General features: G+C 39.4%; 1 protein-coding gene across 1 annotated transcript in view; it reads left to right on the forward strand.

The window, feature by feature from the left end:
- Window positions 1-1,879: 1,879 nt before the first annotated feature.
- Window positions 1,880-23,424, forward strand: part of Ercc5 (ERCC excision repair 5, endonuclease) — a 46,159-nt gene continuing 24,614 nt past the window's right edge. Inside the window, 8 exon segments of the mRNA XM_028765580.1 lie at window positions 1,880-2,103; window positions 9,080-9,255; window positions 10,639-10,683; window positions 10,685-10,755; window positions 11,298-11,384; window positions 14,223-14,283; window positions 18,077-18,220; window positions 20,257-20,464. Coding sequence (XP_028621413.1) covers window positions 2,016-2,103; window positions 9,080-9,255; window positions 10,639-10,683; window positions 10,685-10,755; window positions 11,298-11,384; window positions 14,223-14,283; window positions 18,077-18,220; window positions 20,257-20,464 — 880 coding nt within the window. The 5' untranslated portion in view covers window positions 1,880-2,015.

Consider the following 23,424-nt stretch of genomic DNA (forward strand, 5'->3'; position numbering starts at 1 on the left):
TTTTTTTTCCCTCACAGTTATGTAGACCAAGACAAGCTTTTGGCAGATGGCCACTGTTTTTGTCCTCCCATGGCCCTTTCTTTATTTGTAGGCACCCTTTATGTTCCAACTCCCTCTTCTTATTAGGATAGCAATTATACCTGATTAGAGGCTACTCTGATAGTCTCTCTGTATCTCTATGGGGAGATAGGAATCACATCCATGAACTTAGACATATCTTCGTGTTTGTGATATATCACTGATCATGACTCTGTTAGACACAGAAATGGTTTTGTTAAGTTCTGGTTCATGTTCCCTTAGGTCCCAATGGCCTTATTGTTATGACAATCATTTTCTAAAAATCACTTTGGATACAGGCACATTCTGAAGTTCTTATATGCAACATTTGAATTTTGAATTCAACATGAATGCCGACCTGAATGCATAGTAATTCCATGGTCCAGATAAGATCTCAACTATCATCTGGATGACCTCTAATCCAAATATTTTCCACAGGATGCAAAATGTCCTGGGGAGCATCAGACAGGAGACTTGAGAGGTAATTTAAGCAACATTTATGAACTTCCACTATGTACTACAAAGTAAGCGGTGTAACAGATGTCAAGATTGATACCAATTGCAATGAGTTTATAGTCTACTGCTGGAAGTGATAAAAACTACACAGGCAATTAAATTGCCTTCAGTAAAATACTACTGAACTAAAATGCAAAGGCCATAACTTTACACATTGAGGAAATGCCAAAAGCACTTGTGAGACTTATACCCAGTGGAAAATAAGCTGGCACTAAGACAAGTAAACAGGGCTACTGTAAATCATCTGCTTGGACATAGATATGTTTTTGCTAAAATTTGATTTCTGATAAGACTTATGCTGTAAATGATTCTTTTCAGAAATTATCTACTTCTACTACTCCCTTTTTTTCTTAGACAAGGCCTTGTGAGTCTTCAACTTGTGATATCCCTGCCTATCTCCCAGATATTTATGATATTACGTCTGGCTATTATTCCTATCAATCTTTTTTACTGGGTTTGAATTACAATACTGTACATCAAAATTGAACAATTGTACACTAAGTGGTTTGCACACATTAACTCTGCTTGATACGATTGTTCTTTTGTACTGCTTACAGATAGATGATGGAGCAGAAATGCTGAAGACACGTAATCTCCATAGAGCTAACTCTGTAATAAGGCAAAGGGCTGCATTAGATTTAATATGAGCGTACCGTGCCATTTCCTGGCTCTACTCTGCCCAAAGTCATTTCTTACAACTGTGGAACTCAAGGTTTCAGATGCTGGAGGAAATTCAAAATTAAGCACTGCGTTGTGCTGCCACCTGGTTACTGCATGATATGCAAATAGTTTTCTTAAAAAAAAAAAAAAAAAGGTCAAGATACTCATCTTTCTGTTCTTTTCTCGTCGAACCCAATACTTAGCACCAAATCGGCAAAGCTGGGGAGGCAATGGGGAGACTGATAATGAAAATGCACAAAGGAGACTTCACTCCGTTAAGAAATACCTTTTACGCCTAACAGCCAGTCGAAGAGAGGCACTGATTCAAAATTGAATCGCCACACTACACTGACTTCCGGAGTGCCCTGTCGTGGGATTTACGTCAAGTGTCAACGCGGGAATCCCAACTCGTGCGTTCACTTGGAAGCCAAGAGGTTTCAGTTCGTGTGATCAGCGGGAGAAGTCAGTCGCGATAGGAGGAGAAAGATTAGGTGCTAGTGCCACCCGTGCTGCTTAGTACTTTAAGGCGTGCCAACATCTGGGCTGAAGCGTTTCCCCCCCGCCCCCACTTCCACCGCCGCCATATTTAAATCCCGCCGTTTTTCCGGGAGGTCCGGAAGTGCGTCAGCGCGGGGTTTTCCTTTCCAGCCGGTTGACAGGATTCCGTCTAGGGAGCGGTGGGCCCTGCGTGAGCTGAGTGGTGCTGCGTGCTTGAGCCGGGTGCGTCCTTTACCCTAACGTGAAACAAAGGCCCAGCGAGTCCGGCTGAGAGCGCCTGCGCCATGGGAGTGCAGGGGCTGTGGAAGCTGCTGGAGTGCTCTGGCCACCGGGTCAGCCCGGAGGCCCTGGAGGGCAAGGTGCTGGCCGTGGGTATCCTTAAAGGCGGCCCCGGAGCGCTGGATGAGCGCCTGCTCGGTGGCTAGGCTTCATCCGCGTGCCGGTGCTGGGAGTTGCTTGGGTGTCTGCCTATCCAGCTTGCAAGCCTGCTCTCCTCATTCGGGCCCATGTTGTGACCCCTGTCTTTTAGTTCTCACAGCAGAGTAGCTACAGAGTTGTCGTGGAGAATAAGGAGATTTAAATGATAAAATTTGGTATAGCTTCAGGCTCTGTAGTACTACTGTAAATCTGAAAAAATATTCAGTGTGAGAGGTCAGCGTAGAGACAAAAAGGGTTCCGAGCCCCCCCCTTGAATAATTATCTGTTGTTTGTTGGAATAAAGAAATTAATATGGTGTATAGTGAATTAGTTGCCTCCAGCTTCTGTGATGAGTGTGTGAATTTTTAGTTTTGTGTCACTGGAGTTTTGTTTTTCTCCCATTTTGAAAATGTGATACCAATTTTGAAGTTTTGTTTTCATTTGTCTGTTCCACGACCCGTTTTACAGTGCCTCTTTTATCATAGAAGGCACTTTTACACCGTTTTCTTAATGAAAACTAGAAATTCCTGTAAATAGTTGCTGAGCGTGCGTGCATGCATGTATGTGTGTCTTTAGGAGGCAGCATGCTATGTCATTCTGTAAAGTAGAGCAAAGAGGCCACTGATGAGTCAGTTCTTCACTATGTGCCCAGCTTATAATTAATGGAGAACTTACACTTTTGAAAAAAAATCACGTTTTATGCCAAATAAACCAATGACAAAAATTAAAAATTTGTCTTACAGATCTTTACACAGGGTACCATAAGTTGGATAATTCGAAGACCTTTGTAAACGCATCCCAGTGTTTTTTTGGTGTCACTGCAGTTTAAGGATTTCTTAATTATTAGTGATGAAAAGACCAATTTTTAGTGAGGGGTTCTTAAATTCTCATCAAAGGGTTTCAGTTTAGCAGTGGTAGAGCACTTTCTTAGTATGTATGACATACCAGACAGAGTTCCATACCCATCTTTGAGAAAAAGTATTGCTGATAACACCATTAAGGATTTACGTTATTTTCTCTTCCAGCCCTTATAAAGAACTAGGAAGTTAAGCATCGTAGCATTCAGGGATGTCAGAGGAAAAGTAAGCTATGTAGATTATCTGTAAATGGCCAAGTTCCATTTGGGGTGTGAAGTTATGTTTATGTTGTTATTAAGCTTTTCTGAAACAATAGGTTGCTTAAAGAAAATTGTGAAGTATTATGCATACAGTCACATATGCATCACAGAATAGTCTGATTACTTCTGTAATCTAATTTTCTGTTTCATCATGAGAAATCTGATATCTGAAATTTAGGTGTTAGAAATTTGTTCGGTTTGCTAATAAATAAATCATCCACAATTATCTCAGGTTTTTAATTTACATATGTTTCCAAATAAACTGTTTGGGTTTTAGACCATGTGGATAACTGAGTTTCTCATTTAAACAGTTTACGTCTGTATCAAAAAAAAATTAAGTAATAACAGATTAGATTTTTTTTTTCATTACAGACCTTAACATCTGTTAGTACATTACCAGTCTTAAGGAGATAATACCCTTACTGAGCCCATGAACCATGTGAATTGACTTAGTCTTCAGTCACCTAATTCCGGGACTAAGGAAAATGCCCTTTTATTGGTTCTTTGAGTTTAAACTCTAAAGCAAGTTTTGACTTTGCTTCATACTTTAATTTTTCTAGCTCTTGAGGAATTTAATGTTGTCCCATTTGTGTTGAAGCTTGACTAATCAAATTGAGTAAATACTTTCAGCCTGTCTGATTTTATCTGTTTTTTTATTTTTACTAAGAATTTCATGTTGGAACTCTCAACCTTCTATGAGAAGTGGTAAGCTGTGGTTAATTTAAATGTGAAAAGAAATTATTTCAGTGTGATTTAGTGTTTTAGGGATATCTTTTCTCAAATAATCTTTTCTCAGAAGCTGTAGGCCCTAGACACATAGCAGAGTTAAGAGGTAGCTTAACTCTGAAATTGAGTTTTCTCAATTCTAAAGTCAAAAGTGATTGATTGTATAGAAACTTTTAAAATCTTGTATAGCAGTGTAGCAGGCAGAAATGGACCAAGAAGGAGCAGTTGTCCAGAGCAATACAGAACTGAGACTGTGGAAGGCTTGCTCTAAGATGGATCCTGGGCTTGGTCACTCAAGTTAAAACTACTCTCCTTGCAGTTGATTTTTACATGTCTCCTAAGGTCCTAAGTCATTCTAGAAACTGCTCAGAAGTGTGTATATTGTATATCACCTTCCATCCCCAAGTCTCCTCCTAAACCCCCTCCACCCCACCCCCCCACCACATGGAACTTATCTAGAAGTAGCTCTGTCCTATGCATTTGTATTTGCTGATCCTTTTCTCCCTAGGTTTTTCCCTGAACCTCTTGTTCATTCTAGCCATTTTCTTGACATGGACCTTCTGTAACTAGAGTTCTAAACTCTTAATCACTCTCCTGTCCTATTATTTCTTGCCACTTAATGTGTCAATTCTTTTAGAATATGTGCATCTCAGAAATAGGGGTGTATTTGTCTTGTTCACAAATACATTGTTTAATGCATCTCCATAGTGTCTTGGATTTACTTTTACATGGGAGCTCTTTAGTATATAGGGATGGATACAAACACACACACACACACACACACACACACACACACACACACACACACACACACTGTCAACTTGCATGAGAGTCATCTAGAGTCAATTGAGAAAATACCTTTGTAAGATCAAGCAAGACTAGGGCATTTTTTTAAATTAGTGATTGATGGGAGAGGGCCCAGCCAATTGTGGGTGGTACCACCCCTGGCCTTATGTCCTGGGTTCTATAAGCAGGTAGGTTGTGTAAGCCATGAGGACCAAGCTACTAAACAGCTCCTGCACCCAAGTTCCTTCTCTATATGAGTCACTGCTTTGATTTCCCTTAGTGATGGACTGTGATGTGAATCCGTGAACCAAATAAACTCCCCAAGTTGCTTTTGGTCATGGTGTTTTATCATAGCAAGTAGAAACCCTAAGATATTGCCTTAGAACACAAATTACACTAGCGACTTTTGCAGTAGTAAATTATTGACAGTGTACATTAATTTTTAAAAGTCCAATTTTTAAAAAATAATGCATATTGTCTGCAATATGTTGGGCCTTATTGGGGGGTTGTATTGCAAACAAGGTTGCTCACAGGCTTGGTGCTCCCACTACTGGATGGTATATGCTATTCTGTTCAGTGTTAGATGCTCATATTTCTGCCATATAATAATACACATCATATAATAATACACATCATAGAAGTGTATATCTGGAAGTGTTAATTGAGGCCAGGAAAGTGTACATAGTTTGAGACTCAGTAGGACAAAGTGAAGTTGGTATGAGAGAAGTCCTTGGTGGCAGGAAAGAGTTGAGTGGTATCTAATAGGAATGTAGTGGCTTAAAATACGACAATAGATATGAGCACAGGCCAGGTCATTTATAGATTTTATTAGTCGTGAAGGATTTGTATATGCTATCTTAAAGCCAATGGGAAACATCAAAAGGCTCTTGTTAAAAGATTTTATTGGCAGGGCTGGAGAGATGGTTCAGTGGTTAACAACACTAACTGCTCTTCGAGAGGTTTTTCAATTCAATTCTCAGCAACCACATAGTGGCTCACAACCATTTGTAATGGGATCTGATACCTTCCTCTGGTGTGTCTGAAGACAGCTACATTGTACTCATATAAATACATTTTGTTTGTTTGTTTGTTTTTTCGAGACAGTGTTTCTCTGTATAGTCCCTGGCTGTCCTGGAACTCACTCTGTAGACCAGACTGGCCTGGAACTCAGAAATCCACCTGCCTCTGCCTCCCAAGTGCTGGGATTAAAGGTGTGCGCCACCACTGCCCGGCATAAAACTTTTTAAAAAGGATTTTTTTTTCTTTTTTTTGCAAACCTCACTGTACTTCTAGGTGTGGCAAACCCACAGCCTACAGGCCACATGTACCTATAATAGCTAATGAGTGTGACCAAACAAAATCTTTAAATAGCTTAAAACATTTTGAGTATTTTTTTGTTTTTGATAGCTTAATTGCACAGGTCTTAGGCATGAACTTTGTTGATAATAATATAGTGCTGCAATATTAAAGGCTGGATGTGCCTGCAAGGTAGAACTGCTCTCATACTGGTTGGATGAAGATCCAAGAACTGATACCCAGAACTCAAGCCCATGTGAAACAGTGATTCACTAAGGTGGGACAGTAACAGCTTAATGGAGGAGGCATAGAGTTTGAAATTGAGTTTGAAATGTCTTCAAGCATTCAAGTAGATGTTAGCCAGGTTATCTAGGACAGAGCATGGCACATGTGCAAGGTGTGGTAGATGGTTTGAGGAAGCATCTACAACTGATACAGACTGGATAGAAGAAGTGGGCCTTGGAAAGACTATGGCAGACAAGTTCTTTTATGGTGAGCTACAGGAGCTGGCAAAGAGGGAATTCATGCTTAGGAATAAATGCAAAGTATATTAAAGGGGGAACACATCTTTGAGAAAAGTTGAGAAAGAAAAGACTACAAGAAAATATAATGACTTGTTGTAGCAGAGGTAACTACCCTTAATATGGCTGGTGTCTGGCCAAGTTTTCTGCATTTGACATGCTAATTGGCTTGTAGAAAGAATTACATTGTTTAAGTTTATAACCTATTAACTTTTCTCTAGTAATGTTTTGTAACTATTTTTAATCATACATGTTTCTGAACCTTTTTCTAAGACCATGTTATCCTAGGAACTCAGCATATTGGAGTTTAAAGCACAGAGCCATGAAAACTTTTAAACCTTTTTACATTTTCATTGTAATATTTAAGAATTATTATAAATATTATTGTAAATCTGTGATGATTTCTTGAGGATAAAAGTATGGAAATGGAATTGCTTGGTAAAGCAGAATACAATTTTTAACCTTTTTTTTGTTATGACTTTTCAAGTTTGTGTTCTAGAAACTTGTGACAGTTTCCTAAATTCTTTATAGAATGTTGGATTTGAGAATTGCTTTTTCTGTCTCTTTGAAGGATTGAGTTGGAATTTTGATGGGGATTGCATTGAATCTGTAGATTGCTTTCCGTAAGATGGTCATTTTTACTAAATTAATCTTGTCAATCCATGAGCATAGGAGATCTTTCCATCTTCTTAGGTCTTCTTAAGTTTCATTCTTCACACATATTTGTATGTTTCTCTGCTTTTGGGTTTGTTGTGAAAAGATTAATTTCTTTCTTTTACTTGAGTGTAGTTTCCCTCCTTGTATTGGGCATTTCCTTCTATTAATTCTCTGTAGGGCTGGATAAGTGGAAAGATATTGTTTAAATTTGGTTTTGTCTTGGAATATCTTGGTTTCTTCACCTATGGTAATTGAGAATTTTTCTGAGTATAATAGCTTGGGCTGCCATTTTTGTTCTCTTAGGGTCTGCATGACATCTGCCCAAGATCTTCTGGCTTTTAGAGTCTCTGTTGAGAAATCTGGTGTAATTCTGATAGGTCTCTCTTTATATGTTACTTCACCTTTTCGCTAGTAGCTTTCAATATCCTTTTTTTGTTCTGTGCATTTGGTGTTTTAATTATTATGTGACGGGAGAAATTTCTTTTCTGGTCCCATCTCTTTGGCATTCTGTAGGCTTCTTTCATGCTATGGGCATCTCTTTCTTTAGGTTTCTTCTATTATTTTGTTGAAGATGTTACTGGCACTTTGAGTTGGAATCTTCACTCTCTTCTATACCTGTTATTCTTAGGTTTGGTCTTTTCATTGTGTCCTGGATTTCCTGGATGTTTTGAGTTAGAAACTTTTTACTTTTTGTATTTATCTTGACTGTTGTGTCAATGTTTTCTATGATATCTTCTGCACCTGAAATTGTCTCTTCTATCTCTTATATTCTGTTGGTGATGCTTGCACCTATGATTCCTGATCTCTTTCCTAGGTTTTCCATCTCCAGGGTTGTCTCCCTTTGTGATTTCTTTATTGTTCCTATTTCCATTTTTAGATCCTGGATAGTTTTGTTCAATTCCTTCAACTCTTTGTGTTTTCCTGTATTTCTTTAAGGGATTTATGTGTTTTCTCTTTATGGGCTTCTACTTGTTTACCTGTGTTCTCCTTTAAGAGTTATTTCTTTAAGAGAGTTATTTACGTCCTTTTTAAAGCCCTCTATCATCTTCATGAGATGAGAATTTAGATCTGAATCTTGCTCTATAGGTGTGTTTGGGTATCCAGGGCTTTCTGTGGAGACTGAACTGGGTTCTGATGTTGCCAAGTAGTACTGGTTTCTGTTGTTTATGTTCATGTGCTTACCTCTCACCATCTTGTTATCCTTGGTGTTAACTGGCCTTGCTGACACTGACTGGAGCCTGTTCTTCCTGTGAGCTTGTGATCCTGTGATCTTGGATGTGTCAGAACCCCTGGTGGGAGCTGCAACTGGGGTGTTGGATTAGTGAGTTGGGATCCAGAGCAGAGGTTCTGCTCCTAGCACACATGCACACCACAAGGAGGGTGGGTCTCTGGCCAGGCTAGTATCTGTATCCTGGGGCCCCAGGGGTTCCGGTTACACTGGGTATGGGGAGATTTTGGGGTGTCACCTGTGATCCTCTATGTGTCAGAATATCTGGGGAGTTGAGCTGCAATTGGGGTGAGGTCTGAGTGGGTTGGGATACAGAATAGAGCCTCTCTTCTTGGCACAGGTGCAAACCGGAAGGAGCTATTAGACTTTTCAAGGAATGCTTCTGCCTATGATTTTTAAGGTTCAGTATGTGGAAAGTAGTAGGGAGCCAGAGAAGTTAGTGGACTTTGGATAGATTCTATTATGCTCAGGTGTCTTTGAACTTTGGAGAAATGATGATGTGTTTAATGCTCTCTGTTTGGTGGTATCATATCTTGAATATTGAAGATTTGAGGATGAAGCTAAAAATTGCAAACTGTTTTCCTTTACTGGTTCTCCAAGATATTAGCATTTGGCTAAACCAAGCACTTAAAGGAGTCCGAGATAGCCATGGGAATGTGATAGAAAATGCTCATCTTCTCACATTATTCCACCGGCTCTGCAAACTCTTGTTTTTTCGTATCCGCCCTATTTTTGTATTTGATGGTGATGCTCCACTGTTAAAGAAACAGACCTTGGTAAGTATCATGTGATGTGATTTTTCTCTTTAGACACCATTAGCAATTTTTAAATATTAAATTCAGTTGCCACATTTTTCCCTTCTCTTTCCTTCCTCCAAACCTTTTCATATATCCCTCCCCAATCTCTTTCAAAATCATGCCTTCTTTCTCCTCTAGTTGTTATTGTATACATAAATGTATATGCATCTGTTCCTAACTATTTGTGTAAGTCTGCCTGCATGGACTTTTTGTTTGTTTCTTTTGTGGAAGTGGAGAGTTCAAGAAAGGGTTTCTGTCTAGCCCTGGCTGTCCTAGAAGTCATTGTGTAGAGCATCCTGGCCTCCAACTCAGAAATCCACCTGCCTTTGCCTTCTGCATGCTGGAATCAAAGGTGCAGCCATCAACCTCCCAGCTTGTATGTTTTCTTTTACTTTTAAAATTATTTTATTTATTCACATCTAAATGTTTCCCTCTTTCCCAGTCTCCCCTCCAAGAATTCTTCACCTTGTAGCTTATATGTTTTCAATGTTTTGATATGTAACCAATTTAATTTAAATTGTTTTAAAAAATTTGTCTTTAACAGTTTTCTTTCTTTCTTTCCTTTTTTTGAAACAGGTTCTCTGTATTGCCCTGGCAAGCCTGTTACTCCCTATAAAATCAGGCTGGCTCTAAACTCTCAGAGATCTTCTTTTCTCTGCCTCCTGATTGCTGGTATTAAAGCCTAGCACCACCATGCCAGGCTTATAACAGTTTATCTTTTAAAAACCTTTATGAGAGTCTGTTATATATGTAGTGGTCAAATTTACCTATTAACTGAAATTACTAGAATTCTGAAAACGGTTTCTTTAGAGTATCTGTTTAGGTGGATTTTGTTGAGCTGGGCTGCTATTGCTCATTGTGGAGCCCCTACTTAAGAGATACCTTTCTGAGGATGGGTTTGAGTGTCCTTGGTGACAGGGAGACAAAACAAGCAGAACAACAGCAAAACTGCAGTAGCACAGGTGACGTAGTCTACTCAGCTGGACGTTTATTATTATATATGCTAAGGATTTCTTCTAACATAGTCTTGAACTTGGGGGGGGGACAAAATTACATACAAATAATACATTTTGAAAATAGTATCAAATGGATTTTGGAATAATTTGTATAGTGTCTAGATTCTTGGTGTTATTAAAGTATATTTACAAGAAACTGATAATAGGTAATAACTTCCCAGATACACTATATATAGGTAATATTTAGGCAAGTGCTCTGTGTGCCCTGTGCAGCACAGAATCTGAATATGGTTTTTGACAGCAGTGAGAAGGAATCACTAGAGCAACTGTTGTCCCTAATTTCAGATGATAAATTGTTAGTACACCATCACCAGACTTAAGACCCCCACATGCTTCATTTTCACAGGCAAAGAGAAGGCAGAAGAAGGATTCTGCATTCATTGACTCGAGAAAAAACCACAGAGAAGCTTCTGAAAACCTTTCTAAAGAGACAGGCTCTGAGAACTGCCTTCAGAAGCACAAGGCAAGAGGAAGACCACAGCAGCTGCAGACACTCACTGAACTCTGCTCTTCTCTTGTCTCATTTAACAATAGGGAAGGAAAGTCAGGAGAGGAGTGAGCAGATAGATAGCATTGGACTTGGGGATGCGGAATTGTGGCTAATGAGGAAGAAACACTGATTGCTTCCTCCTTTAATTAACTAGTTTACTGATTTATGTGGTTTCTAAGAGTTGTGGGGAATGGAACACAGGGCTTCACATGTGCTGTGCAGGTGCTCTCCTATGGAGTTCACTGAAACCCAACTTGACTTTGATAGAGCCCTTCCTGACTGTAGCTGGGGCTGTAGCAAAGGCAGTGAGCAACTTTAGTGAGTTTCCCTTTCCTTCCACTTGGTTGTTAGTTGTGACAACAATAGCTTAGGGGAAATCGAGGCTGGGAGGGGAAAGCCAGACAAGGGAAAGTCAGCCACTGTCCTTGAGCAGGGTTTGAATAACCAGTGGGAGAAGAGGACTGACTCAAGATGCATTGCAGATGATTTTGTTGACCATTATGTGTGCTTTCCAGAAATGAAGTGCTACCCAGTCTTACTCAGGTTCAAAGAGAGGATGACATCTATGTTTTGCCACCTTTACAAGAGGAAGAAAAACATAGGTAAATGTTTAAATACCAGGGAATATCACTTTAGGGGCTGGGGAAATGGCTCAGTTAGTAAAAGACTTGACACACAAGTATGAGGACCCAAATTCTATGCGTAGCACCCACATAAAAAGCTGGGCATACTGGCATCAAATGCCTATAATCTCAGACTGGGATATCTCTAGGGCTTCCTTGACTTATAGGGGTTATCCTTATGTACATTGAGATTATCATTTAGTATCTCTGTCTTCTAGGATCACTGTCCATCCATGTAAAGTATCTGTGTTAAATTTCTATTTTTTAAAATTATATATTTAAACTAATATATAAAGTATTGGGTTTCGATATGAAACTTTTTTAGATACTTTTGGTTATCCCACCTGTATCCTGACGTCTTCCCTTACTCTGCCCCTACCCATGCTTAAACCGTTAACTCTCAGTATCCCTCACCCTTCATACTGTACTTACATAATTTTGTTCTCATGCTGATTCTGCCTGTTTCTTAGCTTTCTTTCATCTCTCTCACTGCCTAGCTAGATTACCACGTATAATGACCTTGCTGCTAGATACATGGACACTTAGCACTTCTCAGTGTACCTGGCTTCTGTGCCCATGTGGCTACCATGTCATACTGACCTGCATTCCTGCATGCCATGCTGACCTGGATTCCTGGCACCTTCCTAGTTGTTCCTTTACAGTTTTTCCATGAGTCTCTGCTGGCTGTTAGTCCTCAAGGTGTCTGTTTGAAGTGTTGGTGAACGAGAAGTCTGGACAGTTTTTCTTTGACCTTAGCCTCTCAGTCTCTTCTCAGGTGCTCCTTGGCAACAAAGTAGCTTTTGTATTGGTCCTCTTCTTTTTTTTTTTTTTTTTTTTTTGGTTTTTTTCGAGACAGGGTTTCTCTGTATAGTCCTGACTGTCCTGGAACTCACTCTGTAGAGAGGCCTCGAATTCAGAAATCTGCCTGCTTCTGCCTCCCAAGTTCTGGGATTAAAGGTGTGTACCACAACCGCCTGGTGGTCCTTTTCTTTCTCTACATGTTGTCCTCAGTCTCTCCTCTCAGGCATCTTGGTAGTGCTAATATTTTTTTTCTGTTTCATCCTTGAAAAACTTCTGTTTTACACCTTTGCCTCAGCTCCCCACCTCCTGTTGTAGTAATAATTATTTAATGTGGCCTCTGGTTAATCTGACTATCTAAGCTGCAGCAGCTCTGCCTAGCCCAGCCGCCATGTTTCTCAGCCGGAGGCCACGTTCGTATTGCAGCTTGAAATGGCCAACTAGAAACACCAGCCCTTCCACCCACAAACGTCAGCGTGGGACATGGCTCAATCTCCCACACTGTCTCTGCAAGGCTGGGCATTGCCTAGACCATCCCACCATCCACACAGGCTCAGTAGAAAGATGAGACTCTAATGCTTAAAGATTAATCAAAGGCTTATATATTTGATAATGATCAGTAACAAGATACTCATACAATCAGAAGTGTAACCCAGTACCCAACCTAGATATACCAACTGCCTTTGACTGCTACAGACACATGGACATCCGCCTCCATCTCCTCTCTTGGTCCCTTCTCCTTTTTCCTCTTCCTCTCCTTACTCCTCCCACCTTAGATCCTCCTATACCTCCCAGCACATTATGTTTTGTCCTCTACAATTCTGATATTGTGATTTTCTTTCTTACAAAACTTAATACTATTTTTTTCTGGATGTTTTGGTTTGTTTGTTTGTTTGTTTGTTTTTTGAGCAGAATTTATCACCGTAACCAGCTCTGGATATCCTGGACTCCCTCGTAGACAAGGCTATCCTTCAATGTGTAGAGATCCATCTGCTTCTGCCTCCCAAGTGCTGGGATTATAGGCATGCACTATCATGCCTGGCTTTTTCCCCCCTCTGCATTTTAAAAAATGACAAATACTCAATATATGTCCTAGACTGACCTTGAATTTGCTGTATGGTCCAGGCAGGCCATGAATTTATAATCCTCCTGTGCTGTGTAACCTTCTCAGTGCTGGGGTTACAAATCTGTATTACCATGCCAGGCCTAGTTTGTCATTTCTTCAGGATAAACTTTCAGACCTTTAATCACTCTTCTTAAACCTCATCCCCTGGTCTTCTCACTGTCATGGGACAAATTTTCTTCTCCTTGTTTCCAGATACTGTAGAACTCAGTTCATGTACTTAGAGTACTACCTTGCATGTACCTCTCTTATATCCTACATTTTGGACTTTTGTTTATTCAATGCAGATCCACCAAGGTAATTGTAGGAGATATTGGAAAGCTTCCATGACTGTCTGTATTAATCACGTTTATATTTCTGTGATAAAGCACCATGACCAAGGCAACTGATAAAAGTGTATAGTTGGGGATATAGTTCCAAACAGTTAGAATCTATTATGACAGAATGAAGGCATGGCATCAGGAACAGGTGAGAACTCATACCCAGAAGCTTAGTGGAAGCCCTAGAGTATACTGGGGATGGTGGGGACTTGAGGTCTCAACCCCTGTAACATGCCTCCTTTAACAAGGCCATACCTCCTAATCCTTCATAAATAGTTTCACCAACTAGGTGCCAAGTGTTCAAATGTATGAGTCTGTGGGGGTTAATCCTACTTAAGCTACCATGCTTTCCAAAATATTTTAGATGATTTACTCTTTAACTTCCTTTTAGCATTCTTCTCTTCCTTGTGGATGGAGTTTGGAATTCATATTGCAGTTGTTTACTTGCACGTGTCCCTCACCAAGTGGAGTCACAGTCTTCTCATCCTACTCACTGTTGTAGACCTTGAGCTCAGGAAGTGTTTTTAAGTTTTTGTTAAAAATCATAGATGTTAAAATTATATTCTTGACTTACAGTTCAGAAGAGGAAGATGAAAAGCAATGGCAAGCAAGAATGGACCAAAAGCAAGCTTTGCAGGTACTCACATAACATGGAAATTCACAATGGGTGTTTTTATTTGAAATGATGAAAATGAGTAATCCTTGTGAGGTATGATTTATGAAAGTTCCCAGTGAAAAGTAACGATAGCTGCCGCTTTAACTGTTTGTGTTTCTGATTTTACATATGTATATAATGTATATGTATGTATATATGTAAAATCCACACTTTCCCATGCATTTCATGCACTTGTATATTGAATTTGGCATTATGTACTTCTTTCTTTCTTTCCTCCTCCTTTTTTTTTTTTAATGAATATTTTGAGACAGGGTTTCTCTTATATTTTTGGTTGTTAGCCTAGCCTTTAATGGCTGAGCGATCTCTCCAGCCCTTGACAAGGTTTCTTTATGTAGGACAGGCTGACCTTGAACTCAGAGTTCAGCCTGATTGTGCTGCCTCCCATGTGCTAGGACTGTAGTTGTTCAGCACCATGTCCAGCTTCATTATGTATTCCTGTATATCCAAAGTAAACTTTTTTTTTCAAAACAACTGACCTTTAAAGAAGTAAATATGCTTCTTGAGAATATAAGAATACTTTCTTGGGGCCAAGAATATGTAACTTGGTGATAGAATGCTCACTTTCCATGCATGACACCCTAGATTCTATCCCCAGTGCCACAAATAAATGCAAAAACAACTGTCTTTATATTTAAAAATGACTTGTAACTTTTTGGCATATTTAAGACCATCCCCTGTACAAGATATATATGGATGTTTACATTTGTATATGTTTATGCCTGTGCATATGTTCTACTTACCTTTTGCAGTACAACTTAGTGGTCATTTTTACCATCCTCTGCTATACTTCTTAGGGTTGATAAGCCCAGGGGGTCAGGTGGGTGCTTGTCTCTTGAAGTCTTCCATGCAGATGCTTTCAGAATGTAGCTGGGACTGAAGTCACTTCATGGCCTCTCTCACAAGCTGTACAACTCCTGGTTGGCTCTGGCTATCACTGAAGCTGATTGCTACAGTTTCGTCTAGCCTCCATGTGGTCTGTGTTATTTACTAGCACGGGGGTGTTCTAAGGGGAAGCATCCAAAAGGAGATCCTTGACAAGATCTGTGTTGTGTAGGCTTAGATTTTTCAAACCTACTTTAATAAGGGTTCTTAAATGCTTCAACCTCCCTTCTAGCCCACTGACCAAAAGGTAGGGGAGAAAGATGGTAAATAGGACAGTGGGGATGTAATCTCATTCAGAAGTAGTTCTTTGGGGAGATTCCAAACATGAATCAGTAGCAGCAGTCCTTTCAAATTGGCAAACACCAATCATGAGCCAGTAGTAGCTGCTTGATCCAGAAGAAACTGCAAGGCTCTGCTGAATTGTCTGGAAGAGACTAGAAGTAGCCGAAATACCATGAGAAGTTACTTGGTGCGTTTCTCTCGATGAAGTCATGACAAGAGAAGATCAGCAAAGACCAGCAAAGTGTTGCAAGGCTGAACCAATCCAAGAACATCCATTCACTGTCTGTGAGGTTATATTTATATTCTTTTTAACCAGTACATACTCTTTCAAGCTCCAGCAAAGCATCATATTCACACTCATTTGTCTGCTTCAGCAAAATATCCTGTCATGTGTTTACTTCAGCAAAACACAAGACAACTTCCAGAAAACACCACATGTCTGTTCTCAGCAAACCATTATATATCCTCTTACAAGACAGCTTCCAGAAAAACATCACATGACACACAACTGAGTTGTTAGAGAAACCAGAAATGTCCACTTTAGTGTTGCTTTGCTTTGGGAGTTTTATCCTTTCCAGCACTGTTGAGACTTGGTCTTTTTCTATGCTGGTTTTCTATGCTGGTTTCTAACACTGGTTGTTTCTAGAGACCACAGGTAAGCCAAGGTAATGCTATGTGATGTTGCCCCCCAAGTCATCCCTGATTGGTGAATAAAGATGCTGACAGCCAGTAGCTGGGCAGAAGAGACATGGTCTTGGGGTTGGAGGAGAGCCATGAGGAGAAAGAAAAATGTGGAGAGGAGTAAGATGCCAGGAGTTAGGAGTCAAGAAAACATGGCCATGAGAGCTGGGCAATTGGAGTTAAGAGCAGCCCAGATGAAACAGTAATTAATAACTCGGGGTTACTGATAGGAAGTAGATTTTAATAGCATAGAGGACAGATATCTTTCCAGCATTAGTGGTAATAAAGGCTTATTACAAATTTAAAGATCATCTGTGTCTTTTATTTGAAAACTGAATAATCAAAGACATGGTAGAAGCTTCTAATTGAGATTAAATATTTTCAACAACACACCACATCCTTGGCTACATGTTTTCAGGGTAGTACCTATAAGGGAAGAATGTCAAGAAAAGAGTCAAAGACTGCTCATGTGGTAAAGCTATCATCACACATATTAGTGAGTACTGCCTTTAAACACTGATGTTACACACATTGCTCCTTTTTTTTTTAATTTATTTTGAGACAGGGTCTTGTTAGTAGCCTAGGCTCACCTACAACTTGTAGTACTCCTGCCTTAGTCCCTGAAAAGCTGAAATTATAGTATAAAGCACAACTACTCCTGGTTCTTGAACAAGTTTTTGCTTTTTTTTTTCTTAGATTTCCTTTTTTTTTTTTTTTTTTAAATGTGTGTAGGTGTTTTACCTGCATGTTTGTCTGCAGCACATACATGCAGAGTCTGTGGAGATCAGAAAGAAGATATCAGATCCCAGGGAACAGACATTTGTGAACCAGAGTGTGGGCTGCTGGGAATCAAGCCTGGATGTGTTGGAAGAATAGCTGGTGCTTTTCATTGAGCTATCTCTCTAGCCCCCATGGCACAAGTTTTTTGAATGAACAGTTTTCTCAAGCATATTAAAGCCTGGTGGTGGTGGCACACGCCTTTAATCCCAGCACTTGGAAGGCAGAGGCAGGCAGATTTCTGAGTTCGAGGCCAGCCTGGTCTACAGAGTAAGTTCCAGGACAGCCGGGGCTATACAGAGAAACCCTGTCTCAAAAAATCAAAAAACCAAAAAAAAAAAAAAAAAATCAAGCATATTAAAGTAGTAGAAAACATTCTTTGACTCTCAATGTCTTATGATTTCAATATGTCTGGTAGTAGACTTTTCAGCTAAAACTGTGCATCAAGTGTTAGCAAGTGGTCTTGGTTAAGACAGAGGATCTTGTGGTCAGGACTTCAGAGTTCACACAGGCTGTGTGATTTAAACAAATTAAATTCTTTAAGGTATTTTCTTAAAAAATATAAAACTAATGTGAGCATAAAAATGACTCATATCCACAAGTCTTATCCTTATCTCATGGCACACTTGTTTTTCCTCAGCTTAGGATCCCCATCTGCATCAGATTCTTGATGTTTTTCAAATCTCTGCCCACAACATCTGTCTGGTAGGGTTTTCTCCATCTAACCCATAAGACTTATTTCCTTTTTGTTTCCTTGATTACTCTCATCAGACCAGCCTGTTGGCTGTTCTAACAATTAATTTTGCTTATTTATTTACCTGCTGATATGCCTTGCTCTACTCCTAAGATCAGGGCACTTACATACATAATCACACAGTACCCCAAGTCTTAGAAAAGATCTGGGTGGTATTCAAGTGCCAGGCAAGTAGTTTGCTTTGGTGTGAATGACCAAATCAAGGGATTTATCGCTCATCTGCTTCTTCACTGTAATGCCTGTTGCAGAACATAAACTTCTGTGTGTAGATTGTGTGGGGCTATATCTATCATATAAACACACTGAGTATTTGTAGCAATGACTAGACCTAAATGTGTACATATACATTTAATGATGTTAACATTTTACTCTTTATAGGAAGAATTCTTTCATAATCCCCATGCCATAGATATTGAGTCTGAGGACTTCAGCAGCCTGCCTCCTGAAGTAAAGCATGAGATCTTGACTGACATGAAAGAGTTTACCAAGCGAAGACGAACATTGTTTGAAACAATCCCAGAGGTAAAACACAGAGCAGGGCACAACAGCACGCCAATGCTTAAGAATTTGAGCAAAGCTTCACAGAAAGAAGAGAAAATTGGGAAGTAGTACTTAGAGTCTAAGTCTCTAATTTAGACAGTATCCCAGTTGCAAGGACACAGCATCTGTGTCTCTCAGGTCACATGAGACATTATTTGTTTATGCATTTACTATAATTCATAAACAGTCAAAGAAGTCTTCTGTACTCTGCATCCAAGACTAGGCCTTTTCTTCTGTGTGTCCTCAGCACACTGTAACATAGTATTGTAGTGCTCAGCACAGAGCATGCTTATCCTGATAATGGCTACATTCTCAGCAGGTAACTCAGTGTTTCACATAGTAAGTGTCCAGAACCATATGATTCTCGGGCTAGTTCATAAAAGTTACTTCACACCACAACATATGTTATGTACAAAAAATAACTGTCACATGGAAAATACTTCCAAATTGAAATTCCAGATACAGGATTGTGTGTGTTCATCTCTTTCTTTGTGAATAATAGAGACAGAATGGCATGAATGTGGTTATTTCAAAGTCACAGGAAGCTAGAGCAGGTGTGGTGTACATGGTTGTGTGTTGGTGAATGTGTCCTGTTCATGTTGCTGTTGATTACTTGGTTTATGCTGCCATTGAGCACTTGGTATCTTTAGTTCCTGATGCATGAGTTCCATTTCCCTTCCTTTTGCCATCACCTGCTACTTTCAGCAGTTCTCCAACACTGAGGTAGAATGTAAAATTAGCAATTTATGTAGTTGCTTGGTTTTTGTTCTTTTACCTTGCTGTAGACTTTAGGATACTTTTTACTTTGGTGTCAGAAAGATGAAAAAGATGGATATATCACTCATTTTTGGTTTTCTATGTAGTTAGAATAAAAAAAAATAATAAGGTACATGGAAATGATGTTATTGTAGGTTTTTGGTTACAAGAAATTTAATTTTGTAGAAATTTAATTTTAATTTTGTAGGTTATAGTAGGTTTTTGGGTACAAGAAATTTATTTTTATTTCAGGAGACAACAATCTAGGCTCCATCTTTTTTTCAGGCTCATGTCTTCACAGATGCGAAGAATAATTAAGTATGAGTGGTAGAACTTGTACTTGAGTGGAAGGGAGAAATATAGCCTCTAGTGATTTTCTCTTTTTCTTTGTGCAACCATGATATTGCTAGGGTTGGAAGGCTGGGATGGTTCCATAAGTAGAGAAGTTCTGAGTAGTCTAGAGTAGACCTTGGTATGACTTATGTATCATGTACATGTGATGTTGATAGGAGAAGATCCATGTCCTAATAGCAGCGATAGTCATTAGACTAATAATAGACTCAGTTGTAGTAAGTCAGCTGTCTGAGGGCTCCCATGTTAGTCTAGTGTTGAAGTCTCAAGCCTATCATTTGCAGATGGAGGATAGGAAAATGTCTCATTGGATGTCTGTAAAAATAAGTCAAGGTAGTTAATATAAAAGTACTTGGAATGTCCTCAATAGGAAAGGCTTTATTCATATTAACTATGATTATTAATACCTCTGATTGATTTACTTGGTGTTGTCTATGGACCAAGGACAATGCTGGACACTTCACTTATATTCTAGAAGGTTATGTTTTGCTGAGCCACCATCACATGTCTTACCACAGCCATGTAGCCTAGTTCAGCAAATAATTTTTGAATAAATGATTAAATAATAAAAGATATTTCATAATTTCATTTGCTTAATTCTTTCTTTAAAGTCTGTTATAATACCATGTATATTAATAACAGTACTTTGGAGGCAGAGGTAGAGGGATTTGCACAATTTCAAAGTGAGCATGTTCTATATAGTGAGTTCCAGGCTAGCTTGGGCTACATATTGGAAGACTATCTCAAAAACAACAACAACAAAACAAAAAATGAAGTTAACAGTGGAGTCCCCTTAATTTTCAAGTTTTCTTTTTATACTGTGAATTATACCTTCTGAGAATAAACCAGACAGTGGTGGTCTTAATCTGTGTTAGTGTAAAGCAACAATTTTCTTTTTATTTTGTCCCTAGGAGTCTAATGACTTTTCACAGTATCAGCTGAAAGGCTTGCTTAAGAAAAATTACTTAAACCAGCACATAGAAAATGTCCAAAAGGAAATGAACCAGCAACATTCAGGACAAATCCAGAGGCAATATGAAGATGAGGGAGGCTTTCTGAAGGAAGTGGAGTCGAGGAGAGTGGTCTCTGAAGACACTTCACACTACATCTTGATAAAAGGTACCAGGTGCCATAATTGATTTGACAGCTAAAATTCATGCAGTGTGCTCCGGTTGTCATGCCTTCCCTGCAATGATGGGCTACATTCTTCTGTGCCAGTCAAAGCAGAGACAGATCATATGAGAGCTTATATCAAGAGAACTGTACTCTCCTGTACAACCGGTTCTGACCCACATTTGAGGGCCACTATGTCCTGGCCGTTCAGGTCAGTCAACAGGGTCTAACAAGGGAGAGAGTGGGGATAGAGGGGCAAGAGAGAGTGGGGCAAGAGACGCAAAGGATGGAAACAAGACGAGTCTGTTCAAGTCCCTTTTTTTGAAAGGAAATCCTGGGTATTTATACTCTTTACCAGGTGCCTTGCTGCTGTGGACAAGCAGCGGAACACAACTGGAGGCACTATGCAATGTGCCTTGCAGCGTGGATACCACAGGCGCCGTGCAGCTGGGGGCATTAAACAACAAAACAAGATATGTGAGAAAAACAAGATGTTTATCAGAGTGTACTTAGCTGTTGTGGGCTGTTGAAAACAAGTCTCTTGTCAGGGTATATGGCCTGAGATGTCTGGAAAGATGATAGCCACTTTCTGCTAGGAGTCAGCTCCCAACACTCTCCTGTGTTATGTCTTATTCAGCTGTATTTTTAAATACAGCTGCTGTGTGCTTATAATTCTGATGGCCATCCCATTTTTAAAACAGCATTTTATAGGGTTTCTTCCATCTTCAGGTTCCCTCATTCTTTCTACCCCACACCTACTTTTGAGATGTTCTCTGGGCATGCATTGTTGTGTGTGTGTGTGTGTGTGTGTGTGTGTGTGTCTGTCTGTCTGTCTGAGCACTTAGCAGTTGCTCGTTCCAGAACCCTTCATTGACTGTTACTCTCTTCAGGGAGGAGGCTAGCAGCAACACTAGTCTTTAGGTACAAATGTGGGTGTTTAGGAAGCAGTTGGACTACTTGTCAAGTTAGAAAAATATCAGCAGTATATTCTCCTTCAGAGCCTGTGACCTCTCTGTAGCCATGAGTTTTTTACAGGGTATTCAGTCTTAGACATATCATACCTCCTGTGGAGTGGGTCTCAAATCCAGTTGAACAGCATATTGACTGACCTCAGTATTCCTGCCACTGTTGCACTAATGTGTACATTTTGTTTGTTACGTCAGAATTGTAGCACACAGGGTTCACCACTGGGAAGCAACCTGCCTAGTACCTTTTAGTACTGTGGAGAGAAGGGACTTACAGCTCACTTCCAGCTTCATTTTTCTGTGTCCTGTGTCTAGGGTGTATAGTGTCATTTGCAGTAGGACTTTAATATCTAGTTCTGGAGGAGAACAAAGCGCAACAGCAGTGGACTGTATTGTTTTGGGAACTCCATGGGGCTGTCATGGGGCGTGTTCTGCAGTTAGAGCTAGGATTTTTGTTCAAGACCCTCTGGCTTCTTGCAGCAACATTGCCAACTCATTCAGGGTACTTCAAAGTGTTTGTTTGCTTTTTTTTTTTAATTGGATGTTTTATTTACATTTCATGTTATCCCCTTATCCCATCCTCCACCCACCCAGGAACCCCCTATCCCCTCACCCCTCCTCCTGTTTCTCTGTCAATGTACCCCAACCTACCCACACCTCTCCCATTCCCCCCACCCTCAAATTCCCACCCCTTGGGGCATCCAGCTTTCATGATACCAAGGATCTCTTCTCCCACCTATGCCCAGCAGGGCCCTCCACTCTTACATATACAACTGAAGCCATGGATCCCTCCCTAAGTGCTCCCAGGCTGGTGGTTTAGACCCGCTTGTTTGTTTTTTAAATTGTGTTTTTTGTTTTATATAGTGGTGCATTTCCATGTGGTTTTTGCATGCATCTTTGGTTTTGATTGACTGTTCCCACCTAAAACTTTTATCTTTCTTCTATTCTTCAAATTCCTTTCTTAGTTAAAACTTTCTGCCTTCTTTTATCATATGGAGAAACACTACTTTTCAAAAATGAGAGGAAATGAAGTAACATAATGAGTTGTGGTATGATAGAGAAAACAAGTTGAAATCATAGAATTTAGAAGCAAGCATGGGCTTGATTTCCAGTTCTGCTGCTTAATTCTTGAGCAAGTGGTCTAACCTCTGTGACTCTTTACTTTCCTGCCAGGTAGGTTGAGAACCCTAATGCCACTTTGTTCTATAAGCTGTATCAGATCTTATCTGTAAAATGTCCAATAACTGGTGGCTTCTGTTATTTATCAGTTTATTATACATATTAACTACATAAGGTAGAGTTTTGCTCCCATTGACACTAGAACATCTCAAATATTTTCTCAGACTTTTGACCTTTTTTTGTGGTGGGTTCAAATGTAATATCTTCTTTAAAGTAAGACATTAACAAACACACAAATAAATAAATAAACAAATAAAAATAATAAAAATTTTGAATCAGAAGGCTGTCTCAGACTACCTCATTACTCTACACCATTTTGATAGAGTTTCATCAACTCTATCAAATAAATATATTTCTGTTTTCTTAATTGTTGCTTTTCCTTGGGAAGGAGTTTTGAAAATTTTTCAATTAAGATTGATTACTTTTTTGAATTTTACTAATCATTAAAATGATACATAGAAAGATCATCTTATAAATTTAAATGCACATGTGTGAGGACTAACACAAGGATTTGATTTCTTGTTTTTACAAAAACAAATAAGAAAATTAAAGATGAAATTACGTTGTTTTTTATTATTTTTTACAATATCCTAAATGTATTTTTTCTTCTTTTTTTTAAAATTAGTAACTTTTTAAAAATGTTAATCAAAGGCTTTATAAGTTTCGTAATGCTCAATCACAAGATGCCCATACAATCAGAAGTGTAACCCAATACCCAAACTAGTTATACCACCTATCTTTGACTGGCGGAGACACACAAATATCAACCTTCATGTTCCTCCCCTCACACCTCTCTCTCTCTCTCTCTCTCTCTCTCTCTCT

The sequence above is a fragment of the Grammomys surdaster genome, unplaced genomic scaffold (assembly GCF_004785775.1).
Source record: "Grammomys surdaster isolate TR1022 unplaced genomic scaffold, NIH_TR_1.0 165, whole genome shotgun sequence".
In the NCBI taxonomy this organism is placed as follows: Eukaryota; Metazoa; Chordata; class Mammalia; order Rodentia; family Muridae; genus Grammomys; species Grammomys surdaster.